The 18,040-nt window shown below is 46.4% G+C and overlaps 1 protein-coding gene across 1 annotated transcript in view; it reads left to right on the top strand.

The window, feature by feature from the left end:
- LOC126191119 (uncharacterized) overlaps positions 1-18,040 on the top strand; it is an 885,930-nt gene that overhangs the window by 558,126 nt on the left and 309,764 nt on the right. Inside the window, exon 3 of the mRNA XM_049931861.1 lies at positions 1,185-1,320. Coding sequence (XP_049787818.1) covers positions 1,185-1,320 — 136 coding nt within the window. The remainder of the gene's footprint in view (positions 1-1,184; positions 1,321-18,040) is intronic.

An 18,040-nucleotide genomic window follows, 5' to 3' on the forward strand; every position in this document is an offset into this window, starting at 1 on the left:
GGTTCCAGATTTGCACGACAGTCTGGCACAGACTTTGAATCAGCCAAAAAGTTTCAGATCAGTACACATTCGGCTGCAGAGTAAACAGAATAGAAGTACGTAAGTATTACCCTACTAAAAAGCAGGCAGCCATAAACACTGCATGATCTAGGCGGATAGCGAGATAACATAGCACACAACGATTGTGAAAAAGCTGAGCGATTGTGCAAACTACTTCCCAGATGCGAGATTCAGAGAAATCACTATCGAAACCACCGCTAGAGACTTAATCCTATAGCAAAGATATTACACAAAAGATACTACTAGAGTTGGTGACGGAAAAGTGACCACTGATAGCGCCTGATATAAGTATGTTCTCTTCTACTCAGTCTTGATTCTACATCTACATCTAAATACATACAACGCAATCCACCATACGGTGCGTGGCGGAGGGTACCTCGTACCACAACTAGCATCTTGTCTCCCTGTTCCACTCCCAAACAGTACGAGGAAAAAATGACTGCCTATATGCCTCTGTACGAGCAATAATCTCTCTTATCTTTGTGGTCTTTCCGCGAAATATAAATTGGCGGCAGTAAAATTGTACTGCAGTCAGCCTCAAATGCTGATTCTCCAAATTTCCTCAGTAGCGATTCACGAAAAGAAAGCCTCCTTTCCTTAGAGACTCGCACCCGAGTTCCTGAAGCATTTCCATAACACTTGCGTGATGATCGAACCCACCAATAACAAATCTAGCAGCCCGCCTCTGAATTGCTTCTATGTCCTCCCTCAATCCGACTTGATAGTGATCCCAAACGCTCGAGCAGTACTGAATAATAGGACGTATTAGTGTTTTATAAGCGGTCTTCTTTACAGATGAACCACATCTTCCCAAAATTCTACCAATGAACCGAAGACGACTATCCGCCTTCTCCACAACTGCCATTACATGCTTGTCTCACTTCATATCGCTCTGCAATGTTACGCCCAAATATATAATCGACGTGACTGTGTCAAGCGCTACACTACTAATGGAGTATTCAAACATTACCGGATTCTTTTTCCTATTCATCTGCATTAATTTACATTTAGCTACATTAGGAGTTAGGTAGACCGACAGTGACTAGATCGATGTTGAGACTTTATACAATGACACTTGCAAGAGGTCAGTGAGGTGAACGGAGGTGTGGTTGTTGTGCCGGCAGGTCTCGCTGTCTGACGAGCGCGAGGTGACGCTGGAGGACGTGCAGCCGCGGCTGACGGGCGAGTACAAGTGCGAGGTGTCCGCCGACGCTCCGCTCTTCCACACCGACATCAAGACCGCCCACATGACCGTCGTCGGTGAGTACCGCCCCCTCACGCCACAATATTCCAGCACACTGTACTTGTTCGTGCTGAAAACACTTGTAACTTGCAAAATGTTTGTCGATACATACACATAGGATGTTTTAAATTAATTTCATCAACCGCTTAGAGGTAATAGATCGTGTCAAGCGGAGCAACGTTTGCCTGAGAGTACATGTTTGGTGACAGTTCGTGGCGACACTAGGCCTCCTTTTGTATAGGTTATGCCTCTGAGAGGAGACAAACGCATGAACACTCTTCAACGTCTATATGACTTTTGTGTTGCTTATAACCAGGTGAAAGAGGGTCGCCAGATGTGTTAGCAAGTTCTTCCTCCTTAATAAACTTGTTTCGCATGACATGATCAATTACCCCTAGATATCTGATATGTCCTCAGTCACCTAGTCATCAACACAAATATCTGATATATAAAATGTTTAGGGGTGACCGCCCTCAGTCATCAAGTCACCAGCACTGAAATTATATATATATATATATATATATATCTGTGTGTGTGTGTGTGTGTTAGTACATCCAAGAACATACCAAGAGAAACCTATTAATGCTTGTTTTCCCCTGGATGCATAATGGTTAGTCTACATTGCAGGTGTAGTCCACTTAGTGATGCATTTGTGACTGTGCAGAAAACAACAGGTAGTAAGTTATGTGCCGTGTTTGATGGAGAGAGAAAACAACAAGCACACTGATCTTTGCAGATGTTAAGGAAAGACATATAAAATATCTGTACTCATACCTGTTACAGCCTGTATATACAATCACATATGCACTTCATAATCTCATAACCAGGTTCGAGCATCAGTTGAACTTCTTCAGACAGCTACGAGATAGAAAGATATCTAAAATAACAATTACAGAATGTATGAAACCTGCCAAATAAGTACCTACGTGACGGGAACAAAGAGAAATTTATACATAAAGGTACGTGCTGCAAACAGTTCCTCTTTGGTTGCAACAGTACGAAAGGAAACAGCAGGTGGAGGCCAATATATTGAAGGTAGAGAAAAATCTGTTTTAGACTGTTCTTATATGTCTATATTAGGCCAAGAATATCTATTTCTGCAGATTTTTTAGTTACATTGACGATGTGATACATGGTCCTCGCCGATACCCCAGGAGCAACAGTGTCCCTAGTTTGCTGGGAAGTGGCGGTGCGGTCCCCTACGGCACTGCGTAGGATCCCACGATCTTGGCGTGCATCCGTGCGTCGCTGCGGTCCGGTCCCAGGTCGACGGGCACGTGCACCTTCCGCCGACCACTGGCGACAACATCGATGTACTGTGGAGACCTCACGCCCCACGTGTTGAGCAATTCGGCGGTACGTCCACCCGGCCTCCCGCATGCCCACTATACGCCCTCGCTCAAAGTCCGTCAACTGCACATACGGTTCACGTCCACGCTGTCGCGGCATGCTACCAGTGTTAAAGACTGCGATGGAGCTCCGTATGCCACGGCAAACTGGCTGACACTGACGGCGGCGGTGCACAAATGCTGCGCAGCTAGCGCCATTCGACGGCCAACACCGCGGTTGCTGGTGTGTCCGCTGTGCCATGCTTGTACAGCCCTCTCGCAGTGTCCGGAGCAAGTATGGTGGGTCTGACACACCGGTGTCAATGTGTTCTTTTTTCCATTTCCAGGAGCGTATATTCTTCTTGAAGTCTGAGGGTATTTCGCCTGTTTCATACATCTTGCTCTCCAGATGGTAGAGTTTTGTCAGGACTGGCTCTCCCAAGGCCGTCAGTAGTTCCAATGGAATGTTGTTTCGACTCAGGTCTTTCAGTGCTCTGTCAAACTCTTCACGCAGTATCGTATCTCCCATTTCATCTTCATCTACATCCTCTTCCATTTTCATAATATTGTCCTCAAGTGCAACGCCCTTGTATAGACCCTCTTTATACTCCTTCCACCTTTCCGCTTTCCCTTCTTTGCTTAGAACTGGGTTTCCATCTGAGCTCTTGATTTTCATACAAGTGGTTCTCTTATCTCCAAAGGTCTCTTTAATTTTCCTGTAGGCAGTATCTATCTTACCTCTAGTGAGATATGCCTCTACATCCTTACAGTTGTCCTCTAGCCATCCCTGCTTAGCCATTTTGCACTTCCTGTCGATATCATTTTTGAGACGTTTGTATTTCTTTTTGCCTGCTTCATTTACTGCATTTTTATATTTTCTCCTTTCATCAATTAAATTCAATATTTCTTCTGTTACCCAAGGATTTCTACTAGCCCTTGTCTTTTTACCTACTTGATCCTCTGCTACCTTTACTACTTCATCCCTCAAAGCTACCCATTCTTCTTCTACTGTATTTCTTTCCCCCATTTCTGTCAATTGTTCTCTTATGCTCTCCCTGAAACTCTGTACAACCTCTGGTTCTTTCAGTTTATCCAGGTCCCATCTCCTTAAATTCCCACCTTTTTGCAGTTTCTTCAGTTTTAATCTACAGGTCATAACCAATAGATTGTGGTCAGAGTCCACATCTGCCCCTGGAAATGTCTTACAATTTAAAACCTGGTTCCTAAATCTCTGTCTTACCATTATATAACCTATCTGAAAGCTGTCAGTATTTCCAGGCTTCTTCCATGTATACAGCCTTCTTTTATGATTCTTGAACCTAGTGTTAGCTATGATTAAGTTGTGCTCTGTGCAAAATTCTACCAGGCGGCTTCCTCTTTCATTTCTTACACCCAATCCATATTCACCTACTACGTTGCCTTCTCTCCCTTTTCCTACTATCGAATTCCAGTCACCCATGACTATTAAATTTTCGTCTCCCTTCACTATCTGAATAATTTCTTTTATTTCATCATACATTTCTTCAATTTCTTTGTCATCTGCAGAGCTAGTTGGCATATAAACTTGTACTACTGTAGTAGGTGTGGACTTCGTATCTATCTCGGCCGCAATAATGCGTTCACTATGCTGCTTATAGTAGCTTACCCGCATTCCTATTTTCCTATTCATTATTAAACCTACTCCTGCATTACCCCTATTTGACTTTGTGTTTATAACCCTGTAGTCACCTGACCAGAAGTCTTGTTCCTCCTGCCACCGAGCTTCACTAATTCCCACTATATCTAACATTAACCTATCCATTTCCCTTTTTAAATTTTCTAACCTACCTGCCCGATTAAGGGATCTGACATTCCACACTCCGATCCGTAGAATGCCAGTTTTCTTTCTCCTGATAATGACATCCTCTTGAGTAGTCTCCGCATAGAGATCCGAATGGGGGACTATTTTACCTCCGGAATATTTTACCCAAGAGGACGCCATCATCATTTAAACATACAGTGAAGCAGCATGCCCTCGGGAAAAATTACGTGTGTAGTTTCCTCTTGCTTTCAGCCGTTCTCAGTGCCAGCTCAGCAAGGCCGTTTTGGTTATTGTTACAAGGCCAGATCAGTCAATCATCCAGACTGTAGCCCTTGCAACAACTGAAAAGGCTGCTGCCCCTCTTCAGGAACCACACGTTTGTCTGGCCTCCCTACAGATACTCCTCCGTTTTGGTTGTACCTACGGTACGGCTATCTGTATCGCTGAGGCACACAAGCCTCCCCACCAACGGCAAGGTCCATGGTTCATCGGGGGGTCCCCACTCCTAGGAGGACAAAATATGCTGCGTCGAGTTGTTTCAGTTTTCAATCTTAAGCTTACAGTAGTCAAGCCGTGCTCTGGGCCTATGACTTCAATCCCCGCCCCTTGAGTCAACTATTTAATGTATTCATTGGTGCCTCAGAATGCCAATTTTATTGAAGTTGTACCATAATAAACCGATGTATGATTGAACGTTTTAATATGGTTTGTCATCCTTCAGTAAGACGGCACAAACATTCACTCTGTTTTGTAGAAAAGAAGTTTAAAAAGCTCCCACAACGAAAAATTAGTGATTTTTAGCTTTCCAAAAGTTGAGATAAATTTTTCGTGTCCACTTGTCAGAATACGTTAGTTAGTAGCAGACTGACGTTAAGACTCATATAAAAATGAATCTCCGGAACGTAAATAAGACACTTGCTCTAACATATAAGGCAGAGTAACTTAGCCTACATGCAAATTCGCCCGTTGATCACTGATACAAGATCCTGAGGCCTTTGCAAGCAGTCACCAATTTCCGAAATGGCAATGCTGTCATTTGTTATAGTATTTATGCACTTGCATGTTTACCGTAAACAATATGCTAGGAATAATTGTAGAGAGGTATTAGAACAGGGATATGAAGTGTTTCCTGACACATGATCAGATAGCGCTTTTGGTTCCTCTTTCTGTACAAGATGTATCTCGATAGTTTTGCCGTACCTCTTACGCTCTATGTACGTCAACCGGCAGACATGGAGTTCACTGAAGAACGATTTCTCTTTGAACTCTGAGAACACTATCGGTTCTTCTCAACTATTGTTTTCTGCAGTCGCCCAGAACTACACAAATTGCCTTAAGTATCCCTTTTTTGTGATTATTCCCGAACATGCATATTTCAGTAGCCCCCATTTCCTCATAATATGTAAATCTCCAGTGTTCAGAGAATACTTACACTTATTCACCTGCAGAAGTGGAATTCACATCAGAACGACAATTACTCGGCAATTACCAATTTAATTTTCTCGGTTCCCTGTCATACCATAAAGGTGAACTGAACACAGCGTTCCCGTTGCGTACCGGAGACGTAGGAGCTGTTCAGCATTAACACCAGCAGGTCGGCTATTATGCAGATGAGGTCGGCGCAGGGCGTAGACTGCTCCTCAGGAAGGTGCTGGGCCCTGGAGCGAGACCAGCGAAACCATGGCGGCACCTTCTGGTCCCCGCCGCCGAGGCAGCTGGAGAACATTTCACTAGCCGAGGCACAACGTCCGTAATGCTAATGGATCATGAAAACTTTAGCAAGTTGGCTCGAGGTGGGCCAAGGTGGAAAGCTGGCGAGTCCATGAATGCTTAGACGCGGTAAATTAGCTCGTTCCTTATTCAGAGCGGCGCTAACTTGGCCCGCGAATCTCTTAGCAACGATAATCGCATTCAGAATTACTTTCTGTAGTTGAGAGGTGTCTTCGACATCGAAGTGCAGGCAGACCATCATTAACCCCGCTCGCGAGAGGAATTCAGCAAAGTATTCAGCGTGTCCAAAATCGTAAGAATGACTACTTCACCAGTTAACTGCCTGCTCCAGAGTATTACTCCTAAAAGTAACGTGATATATCGTTACATTGTTCAGTCAACTAAGTTGACAGAGACTGACGATTTGGCCAAAAGATCGCCCATTAACCAACAATGAACTGCTAGTCTGATAATTCACATTTCAACGAGTGCCATCACAGTCCATCGAATTTATAGTGTATTTTCATAGTTTTATTGCAAATTATACTAATCTGATACGTGGAACTGAAAGAACACAGGATGTGAACAGGTCGGCAGTTTACAGACAGCGAGTGGTCAATGGACACCTCCACCATATTTGTTAAAATGGATGGTTATTCAAAAAGAAGTTGCAGAGTTCAAGAATGCTGACAAAACAAAAACTACAGAAACATAGCTCCAAAGATCCTAGACAGAGAATACAAGTTTTGAGCAAACCCTGCAAAATTTCAATTGACTACCGCAGTGGTGCTGTTGCCCCTTTGTAGGAAAATGGCGAACCGCAGATACGATAGTTTGGAGTCCTGAAGTTACGAAAAGTAGAGTACATTGCGAAAACGCGAAGTGCATTTCGTCGAAAATTCAACAAAGAGCTGCTTCTTCATAGGCAAATTGATGGGTGGCATGGAAAATTCGAAGAAGATGGTTGTATATGCAAACGGATGAAAATGTCGAGCCCGTCCGTACGACTTACATAGAAAACACTGGTAATTCCACAGCACCTACAACTAATGACCTTAGGACCCCTTAACGGTATCAGATGTTCTGAAGCAGTGTCTACATCAGAAGCTGTACAAACAATAGTTACTGGCATATTTTATCGATATGTTGGCAACAATGTACGTTTAAAGCCGCATGCAGGAATAAAACTTCGTCCGATATTATACTTAATGCTTTCTCAGAAAATTATTTCGGACCATTACTTCAGGAGCCCACTTTGAGTGTAAATGGTAGAGCAAACATACTTGATGTCTTAGCAGTAAATAATCCTGAGTACATAATGAGAATCATGACGGATACAGAGATTAGTGACCACAATGCAACTGCAGCAAGACTGAATACCGTAACATCAAAACTACCAAAACTAAAAGCGAAGTACATCGGTATAGAAAAAGGAAGAAAAACGCTTGACGTCCTTCTAAAAATCTGTTTCCACTACTTTCGCTCTGACTACGAAAGCTTAGACAAGCTGCGGTTTGAATTAAAAGGAATATTATCGACGGCAATTGAGAGATGTATACCACATAAATTAATTACAGATGGTACTGATCCACCATGGTACGCAGAAGTGGGACAGATCACTGTTGTAGAAGGAACGAAGAAATCATGTCGAACTTAAAGTAAATCGCAATATACCCAAGATCGGCTGAGTTTTACAGAAGCTCGAAATGTAGCTGGAACTTCAATGCGAGATGCTTTTAATAGTTTCCACAGACGCAATCAATACCTTCGCTCTGCGATAACAATGGTGAAATCACTGGTGACAATGCTAGCAAAGCAGATCTGCTTAATATGCTTTTCCGAAATTTCTTCACCAAAGAAGACGAAGTAAATATTCAAGAATTCGAGTCTACATCTGACAACAAGAGTAACGTAGAAGTAAGTAACCTCAGTTTGGCGAAGAAATTTAAATTACTTAATAAGAGCAAGGCCTCCTGTCCACATTGTACACCAGTCAGCTTCCTTTTAGAGTATGCTGACACAACAGCTCCACACTTATCTGTCACATACAAACGCTCATTCATAGGAACATCCGTACCTAAAGTGTGGAAAGCTGCACAAGTCACACCATTGCATAAGAGACAGAGTAATTTGCTGAATTTCAGACCCTTATCACAAACGTAGGAACTTGGAACGTATAGTTTGTTCGAACATTGTGAATTACCTCGAAGAAATTAGTATGGATTCAGAAAATATCGTTCTTGCGAAACACAACCAGTTCTTTATTCGCACGAGTTAAAGAATGCGTACAAGATTCTTTTACCCGAACTGCGTGCCTGGGGATTATCGCCACAGTTGTGAGATAGGACTGCAATTTCGTCGCAGAAAGCACACAGTTCGTAGTAATTACCGGGAAGTCACCGAGTAAACCAGAAGTAATAACTGACGTTCCCCAAGGAAGTGTAACAAGCCCTCAGCATTTCCTGATATACGTAAGTGACATTGGAGTCAATCTGAGCAGCAGTCATTTAGCATCTCTTGAAGTCATCAGATAATCAAAACCAAATGCATAATGATTTAGATAACATATCTGTATGGTGCAATAAGTGTCAGTTGGAACTAAATAATCAAGAGTGTGGAGTCTTACACATGATTACTAAAACAAATCCGCTAAATTCCAGTCATACAATAATTCACACTAATCTAAAGGCTGTAAATGTAAGGATTACATTTACGAATAATTTAAATTGCAGCGATCACATAGATAATATTGTGGATAGAGCAAACCGAAGATTTCCATTTATGCCCAGAAGAAACTGCTACAGATCTATTAAAGACACTGCTTACATCACACTTCTCTCGTCTCTTCTGGAGTATTGCTGTGAGGTGTGCGATCCGCATCAGATGGGACTGACGGAGAACATCGAAAAGGTTCAGAATGGAGCAGCCCGTTTTTCGCTATCACGAAACAGGGGAGATAGTTCTACGGGTATGATACATGACTTTGGGTGGCAATAAATAAAACAAGGGCACCAGATTCTCGTGAACTTACAATGACAATCTTTCTCCTCCAGTTGTGAAAATATTCTTTGGCACTCACCTTCTCAGGGAGAAATAACCTTCAGAATAAGATAAGGAAATCAGAGCTCACACAGAAAGACTGAAGTGCTCACTTATCCCGCGCTCCATTCGAGAGTGGAATGGTAGAGAAATAGCTAGAAGGTGATCAGACGAACCGCTTTCCATCAAATTAAATGTGAATTGCCGAGTAATCATGTGGATGCATATGTAGATTAGAACTACACAGTTTGGATTCTACACTGTATTCGTAAAGGACGTGAATGAGGGCAATCTTTATGAACGATTACTTCTTTCACACGAACCCACTTCTAATGCTTCTGGTGTGCTGAATAGTTATAATATTAGATTTTGGTCAACTGAAAGTCGTATGGTTGTCATTCGGCACGAAAGAGATTTTCCGTAGGATAATTCCGTTTTAGCCGTTTTTGTGAACAAAGTTTATGGATCATTCCGTTTTACTGTCAGCGTTATCACAGGAATCTCTTATCTAGACAAGCTAGATAATGGCTCTCCCTCCAACTCTAAAGGAACTGACACAAATTCATGCATCGTACCGCGTCGCCATACTTCTCAAACTACGCCTGGCTTTACCTGAAAAACACCATTCCAGGAAGTTGGATCGGAGGGGCAGGACAATAAAATCAGTTTTATGGGTGGTGGCTTGTCAGGTCACCAGACATTCCTTTCTGCGATTTTCATCTGTGGGGGTACATAAAAGAGAGTGTTTCGATCTCAAATATCGCTACCGCTCTCCAAGATCTGAGATATCGAATCGCTAAATCTGTGTAGTCGATAACTAGAGACCCGCTGATTGGTATGTGGTAAGAAACCATCGTCATGTGCCACATCGCGCACACATACAGCGAATCACAGTTTTAGCCTTCCAATATCAACTTTTTACTGCCCTGGAACGTTTGAGTTGTGCTTCTGCTATTTCCAGAATGCGAGGATTAAGTCTTTATTAATAATTGTTCATTTTGATCACACTTTATAATACAAATTTACAATATCATCGCTTTCGGCATTTGACTGTCATCAGATGTTAAAACGAAATGGACCGACTCTAATAGAAGATAACAGATTTACACTACTTGCCATTAAAATTGCTACACCATGAAGATGACATGCTACAGACGTGAAATTAAACGACACGAACAAGATGCTGTGATATGCAAATGATTCGCTTTTCAGAGCATCCACACAAGGTTCGCGCCGGTGGAGACACCTACAACGTGCTGACATGAGGAAAGTTTCCAATCGATTTCTCGTAAACAAACAGCAGTTGACCGGCGTTGCCTGGTGAAACGTTGTTGTGATGCCTCGTGTAAGGAAGAGAAATGCGTACCATCACGTTTCCGACTTGGATAAAGGTCGGATTGTAGCCTATCGCGATTGCGGTTTATCGAATCACGACATTGCTGCTCCCGTTAGTCGAGATCCAATGACTGTGGAATCGGTGGGTTCAGGAGGGTAATACGGAACGCCGTGCTGGATACCAACGGCCTCCCCCCCCAGGGGCTCAGCATTCATTTGCTGAGTACGGGCTTGGCGACCCCGGGGTCCTGAGCTGGGGACTGGTCGGCGCCGCCAGTTCCTGTCACCGTAACCCCCGGACATGCTTCAGCGACCACTGTATGGCGCGGCGGTGGAATGTTGTGTGCTGCGGGGAATGGTAATCTTGGCTTGACCGCCTGGATTGCGAGGAAGGACAACCTCTATAAAAACCCCTCAATCTTCCGGTGTGCTCCGCGCCTATGAGATGCATGGCTGTTGGGGTGGAACAGTCGCAAGCGGGCAACCTCTGGGGCACCTGCCGTACCCCAGTTGTATAAGGCTTACTCAGGCACGCGGGGCTCTGTCTGAGCAGACCTTTAGTTCCCTAGCTGCTCGTGGGACCGCAATGGACCCTTCGACCTCTACATTTCCCCCTACCAGTGGCTTGGGTGGGCCACTGGTAGGAAAACACACCCCATCGAAGAAGCGACTTCGTGCTGCGAATCCTCCAGCGCCTGGTGTTGATCGAGATTTATCAGACTGTCGTAACAGAGCACATGCTGATAATCAGAATGTGTTTTTGATTATTAAACGGAAGGAGGGTAGCTTTGACAGGGTTTCTCCCTTTTACATTCACAAGGGTCTTGAGGGGATTGCAGGAACACTTAAATCTGTGAAGCGACTTCGCAATGGGACTCTGTTAGTTGAGACTTCTAGTTCCCGTCAAGTCGCTTCTCTTAGGAAAGCAACCTGTCTCGGAGAGTACGCTATCGAGGCCGAGCTCCACTCCACTCTGAACTATAGTAAGGGTGTTGTGACATGTAGGGACTTGGTAGATATCCCCACAGATGAGTTAAAATCTGAATGGGCTGATGACGGTATTGTTGACGTGCAGTTATGAAACGAGTCGATGGGAACCTAGTCAAATCCGACTCGTTTATTCTCACATTCAGTTGCCCGAGACTCCCAGAGCATGTTAAAGCGGGGTTCTTATGTTTGCCAGTAAGGCCATATTTCCCCAACCCAACGCGCTGTTTTAAATGTCAGCGCTTTGGGTATACTACGTTGGGGTGCAATGGGATAGCCACTTGTGGTAAATGTGGTCTGCCTGCCCATGAAGGAGCCGATTGTTCATCGCCTGTGAAGTGCGTGAATTGCTCTGGGAGTCACCCTGTCTCGAGCCGCGTCTGCCCCATCTATCTCGAAGAACGGAAGATACAGGGGATTAAAACATCTAAGCGCATCCCCTATGGTGAGGCCAAGAAGCTCTTTAAGGCCATGCAACCTCCTATGTTTACAACATCTTTCGCTTCCGCTCTGAAGAAACCGGTACAAATGGCCACTGTTGCTACGCAAACAGAGGTCGCTAGTGTTAGCACTAATACCTGCGTTTGCCAGTGCACTTGTGCTGCTGCGATTGTTTTGCAACCTGCGGCTTTCCCTGCAACGTCGGACAAGGCTGTGGTTGCTGACATTGGGGTACTTCCTGCCTCTCTCCCTATGGCGCCTTCTGCCCCGGTGAGTAAGGCTCCTCCTGTAGACAAGGCTCTGCATTCTAAGCCCTCCAAGACAAAGACGTCGAAGGTGAAGGTTTTGCCACCTGAGGAGACTAGTCAGGGTCGGTCCGATGACGAGGCCATCGTACTGTCCGACATCTCCCGTGGGTCGTCATCGGAGCTGATGGACATTGATGTCGACCGGGGGCGATCTTCTCGCCCCAGGAATAAATCTCCGGCGGGTACGGGCTCTCCTCCGAAGCACAGAGGAAGGGTGAAAGTTCAGCCACCCTAATCACTGGCTCCCATATTACAGTGGAACCTGAATGGGTTCAGGACGCATGTGGCCGAATTACAACTCTTTGTACGAGAGTGCCCTTCGTGCTTATGTCTCCAAGAGACACATTTTCGGGCCACTGATGCTCCTTCTTTACGGGGCTATACCGTATATCGGAAAGATGATCTGACGGGGCAAAGGGCAAAGGGTGGTGTTGCGGTTTTTGTCCGTGACATGCACCCCTCATCTGAGCTCCCTCTCGTTACCGACTTGCAAGCAGTTGCAGTTGACCTTCTTGTGGGTCGGAGGCTCACAGTCTTTTCAGTCTACTTACCACCTCAGGATGTGATAGACTCTGAGGCTCTACAGACCTTATTAGCCAACTCCCCCGCCCATTTCTTCTGCTGGGGCACTTCAATGCTCATAATGTCTTATGGGGCTCTCCGTCTACTTGCCCCAGGGGTCGCATTCTGGAAAGCCTCATGATGTCTGAAGAACTGTGCATCCTCAACTCTGGTGCTCCCACTCATTTCTGTATTGCTTCCGGGTCGTCATCGGCTATTGACCTTTCCTTTTGCTCTCCAGCACTCGCGGATTCTGCTCTGTGGGAGGTTGTTGCTAACCTCCATTCTAGTGACCATTTCCCCCTTTGGATTCGCCTCCTGGATGAGGCTGTGGCATTATCAGTGCCGCCTCGGTGGCACCTCTGCAGAGCTGACTGGACGCTTTTCAGCCAACTGGCTGTTTTGGAACACCGTGCCAGCGTCCACGAATGGGTAGACCATGTTACAACCGTGATCTCCCATGCTGCTGAATTGTCCATTCCACGGTCAACCAGTAATCCCAAGAGGCGTCCTGTCCCCTGGTGGACCACTGAGTGCCGTTCCGCCATCCGAGCCCGACGTGCAGCTCTGCGCTGCTTCAAGTGCCGTCCCTCAGCTAACAATCTTGCGGCCTTTCGGGTGGCAAGGGCCAAAGCGCGGCGAGTGATTAAAGAGAGCAAACGACGGTCATGGCAATTGTTCTTGAACTCCATCTCCCGCTCCACTAATTCTACGAAAGTATGGGAAGCCATCAGGAGGATTTCCGGGAAACGCAGCCAACTACCTGTCACGGCATTGCTGCATCGGGGATGTCTTCTCACGGCGCCGAGAGACATTGCCCAGACACTGGCCATGCATTTTGCGGAATCTACCGCCACTATTAACTGTGATCCAGATTTCTGCCGCTACCGAACTGCCATCGAGAGGGGTCACTTGGACTTCCGGTCTCCAAATTCTGAACCCTACAACTGCCCCTTCACAATGTGGGAACTGGATTCGGCGCTGTCTGTGGCTCATGATACGGCGCCTGGTCATGATCAAATCCGGTACAGCATGCTGCAGCACTTGTTGCTGCCATCCAAGGAAGTTCTCCTGAGTTGTTTTAATATGATATGGTTATCCGGCACATACCCTGACTCGCGGAGGGAGGCGGTTTTGATTCCTCTCCTCAAACCGGAGAAGGACCAAACGCATCCCAGCAGTTATCGAAGTATTGCTTTGACGAGCTGTGTCGGGAAGACGTTGGAACGCATGGTCAACCGTCGCCTGGTTTGGCTGCTCGAGACCAGGCAGCTCCTTAGCCCCTCTCAGTGTGGCTTTCGGCGATGTCGTTCCACTATCGACAACTTGACCCTGCTTGAGGCGGCCATCCAGCAGGCCTTCCTACGTAACCAGCATTGTCTTGGTGTCTTCTTTGACATTAATAAGGCGTATGACACTATTTGGCGCCGCCATATCCTCAATCAACTCCATGAGTGGGGCTTTCGTGGCCGTCTCCCCATCTTCATTCGGTCCTTTCTTTCCCACCGCCTTTTTCGTTATAGGGTTGGTAATGTGCTATCTGATTTGTATGTGCAGGAGAATGGTGTTCCTCAGGGAAGCGTTTTAAGTACTACCCTCTTTGCCGTCGCCATTAACAGTATCACGGCCACTATTCGGAGTCCTGTCCAATGCTCCTTGTTTGTGTACGATTTTGCTGTTTTCTGTTCTTCCTCCAATCTTGTCACTGCTAGTCGGCAGTTGCAGCTTACGATACAGCGATTAGAGGCATGGACTGCGAAGACGGGTTTGACCTTTTCTGCAGACAAATGTGTGTGTGTTCATTTTAATCATTCTCGACGTCTTTTTACCTCCCCTGAATTGCGTCTGAGGGACACCATTCTTCCTTTTAGCGACACTGTGCGGTTCCTGGGCCTCACTTTTGATTCCAAGTTGTCGTGGTTGCCTCACCTTAAAGACCTCAAGGTGCGGGCCCTGAAGGCACTGAATATTTTGAAGTGTCTGAGCCATCGGTCCTGGGGAGCAGATCGGGCGCGTCTGCTGCAGTTCTATAGGGCTTTCGTCCGATCGCGTCTTGACTATGGTTGCACCGTGTATGAGTCAGCAAGGCCTTCGTATCTGAAGATTCTTGATGCACTACGCCATGAGGGTATCAGGCTGGCCACTGGTGCCTTCCGTACCAGTCCCATCCCCAGCCTGTGTGCTGAGGCAGGGGAACCGCCGCTCGCCATCCGGCGGAAACCCCGTATGGTGCGACGGGTGTGTCAATTCCTTGCCTGTCCTACCTCCCCTGCGTACCCTACCGTCGCCCGACCGCCTGTGGATCGTCTCTTTTCCAGTCGTTCCAGGGCAACGAGACCATTTGGGATTCGTGCCAAGCATTTGCTTGAGTCCCTTGGTGTGGAGCGTGTGGCCCCCCAACGACAAGGTTTTACTCGCCTGCCTCCCTGGTTGCTCCAGAGGCCCAGCGTCCTTTTAGACTTGTCGAAGTACCGGAGGAGTTGCACTCCTGCGTTTGTTTTTATCTCCTTATTTTCTGATATTTTAAACCAGCATCCCGACCATGTACCAGTATTTACGGATGGCTCTAAAGAGGGGGACTCTGTTGGTTGTGCTGTTGTTTTCCCTGATCGAGTCGTCAAGTTACGGCTTCCTGCAGCGTTTACCATCTTTGATGCCGAATTGTTTGCGATCTTGCGGGCATTGGAGCAGATGAGGTGTGTTCCCAGTCTTAAGTTCCTCATTTGTTCTGACTCCCTGAGTGCCCTTCAGACCATGCACCACTTGTACCCAGCGGATACGGTCGTCCAGAACATCCATGATGCCCTCCTCCACCTGCAACGGCAGGGGAAGGAGGTGTCCTCCTGCTGGGTGCCGGGGCACGTGGGTATTAGGGGAAACGAACTGGCGGATGTGGCTGCCAAAGATGCATGTTCCCTCCCTCACGTTGTTGAATGTGCCGTCCCCCTCCATGCTGTTACCTCCCTCCTGCGTTTTCGTGTTATGCGTCAGTGGGAAGAGGAGTGGCTGGCAGTCGGTGACAATAAGCTGCGTCTGGTCAAGGCTACCACGCGGCCATGGCGTACGTCCTACCAGTCATGCAGGCGGGATGAGGTTCTCCTCACTCGCCTCCGCATCGGGCACAGCCCCTTAACGCATGGTTTTTTACTCCGGCGGGAAGAACCCCCAATCTGCAGTTCTTGTGGCGTCCAGATTACTGTCCGCCACATTTTACTTGAATGTCTTTTATTCTCTGACCAGAGGGCGGTGGTTTCTTTGCCACCGGATTTGCCCTGTGTTTTACAAGATGACGCAACGACTGTAGTTAAGGTCTTACGGTTTTGTGTCCTGTCCAATTTGTTGCCTCGGATTTTAGGGAGAGGGTTTTAATGTGCTGCTGGGTGACTGGCTCACCCAGGTTTTAGGTAAGAGGTCAGCCAGTCACGATTACCTCCTTGTTTCCCTTCGGTTTCTGTTCTCTTTGCCTTGTGTTTCCTTTCCTTTTTAGTGTGTCCCTTCTCCTTTCGTTTTGCCTCTGTGTGTGAGGATTTGGAACTGCGTCAGGTCTGTGTGTTTTAGCCGTTCGATGTTTGTCTTATTCCCTTCACTGCATGTGTTCCTGTTTTTATACGTTTGGGCACTGACGACCACGCTGTTTAGCGCCCGTAAACTTCAAACACACACATACACACACACACACACACACACACACACACACACACACACACACACACACACACACACACACCAACGGTCTCGTATCATTAGCACTCGAGATGACAGGCATCTTATCCGCATGGCTGTAACGGATCGTGCAGCCAGATCTCGAACCCTGAGTCAACATATAGGGACGTTTGAAAGACAACAACCATCTGCACGAACAGTTCGACGACGTTTGAAGCAGCATGGACTATCAGCTCGGAGACCATGACTGCGGTTACCCTTGACGCTGCATCACAGACAGGAGCGCCTGCGATGGTGTACTCAACGACGAACCCGGGTGCACGAATGGCAAAACGTCATTTTTTCGGATGAATCCAGATTCTGTTTACAGCATCATGATGGTCGCATCCGTATTTGGCGACATCGCGGTGAACGCATATTGGAAGCGTGTATTCGTCATCGCCATACTGGCGTATCACCCGGCGTTATGGTATGGGGTGCCAATGGTTACACGTCTCGGTCGCCTCTTGTTTGCATTGACGTCACTTTGAAAAGTGGACGTTACATTTCAGATGTGTTACGACCCGTGGCTCTACCCTTCATTCGTTCCATGCGAAACCCTACATTTCAGTAGGATAATGCACGACCGCATGTTGCAGGTCCTGTACAGGCCTTTGTGGATACAGAAAATGTTCGACTGCTGCGCTGCCCTGGCCAGGACATTCTCCAGATCTCTTACCAACTGAAAACTTCTGGTCAATGGTGGCCGAGAAATTGGCTCGTCACAATACGCAGTCACTACTCTGTGGTACCGTGTTGAAGTTGCATGGGCAGCTGTACCTGTGCATGGCATCCAAGCTCAATTTGACTCAATGCCCAGGCGTATCAAGGCCGTTATTACGGCCAGAGGTGGTTGTTCTGGGTACTGATTTCTCAGGATCTATGCTCCCAAATTGCGTGAAAATGTAATCACATGTCAGTTCTAGCATAATGTATTTGTCCAATGAATACTCGTTTATCATTTGTATTTCTTCTTGGTGTAGCAATTTTAACGTTCAGTAGTGTAATATGGCTGATGACCACGTTTACAGAAAAAATCTAGCAGTACATAACATTGTCTACGTATCTGCCGCCCATTACGTGCCACAAAGAGTATCCTGACACCAACATCAACATCAAACGTTTTGTTCTCGCAGGTAAACGTGCGAGTGCTAACAATGGCCTGTGGTCATCCTATACAGGGTAACGCAAGCTACTGTCAGTACAGAGCGCTAATGATGAGGTAACATAAATGTCCATCATCGTCGATTCGGTAGCTTAAAGTAGAATACTCATGGTCATGAGTATACTAAACATTGAAGTTGATATCGTATCAGATCAGATGGTTCAAATGGCTCTGAGCACTATGCGACTTAACTTCTGAAGTCATCAATCGCCTAGAACTTAGAACTAATTAAACCTAAGTAACCTAAGGACATCACAAACATCCATGCCCGAGGCAGGATTCGAACCTGCGACCGTAGCGGTCGCTCGGTTCCAGACTGTAGCGCCTAGAACCTCACGGCCACTCCGGCCGGCTGATATC

This window comes from Schistocerca cancellata, chromosome 6 (genome assembly GCF_023864275.1).
Source record: "Schistocerca cancellata isolate TAMUIC-IGC-003103 chromosome 6, iqSchCanc2.1, whole genome shotgun sequence".
Taxonomy (NCBI): domain Eukaryota; kingdom Metazoa; phylum Arthropoda; class Insecta; order Orthoptera; family Acrididae; genus Schistocerca; species Schistocerca cancellata.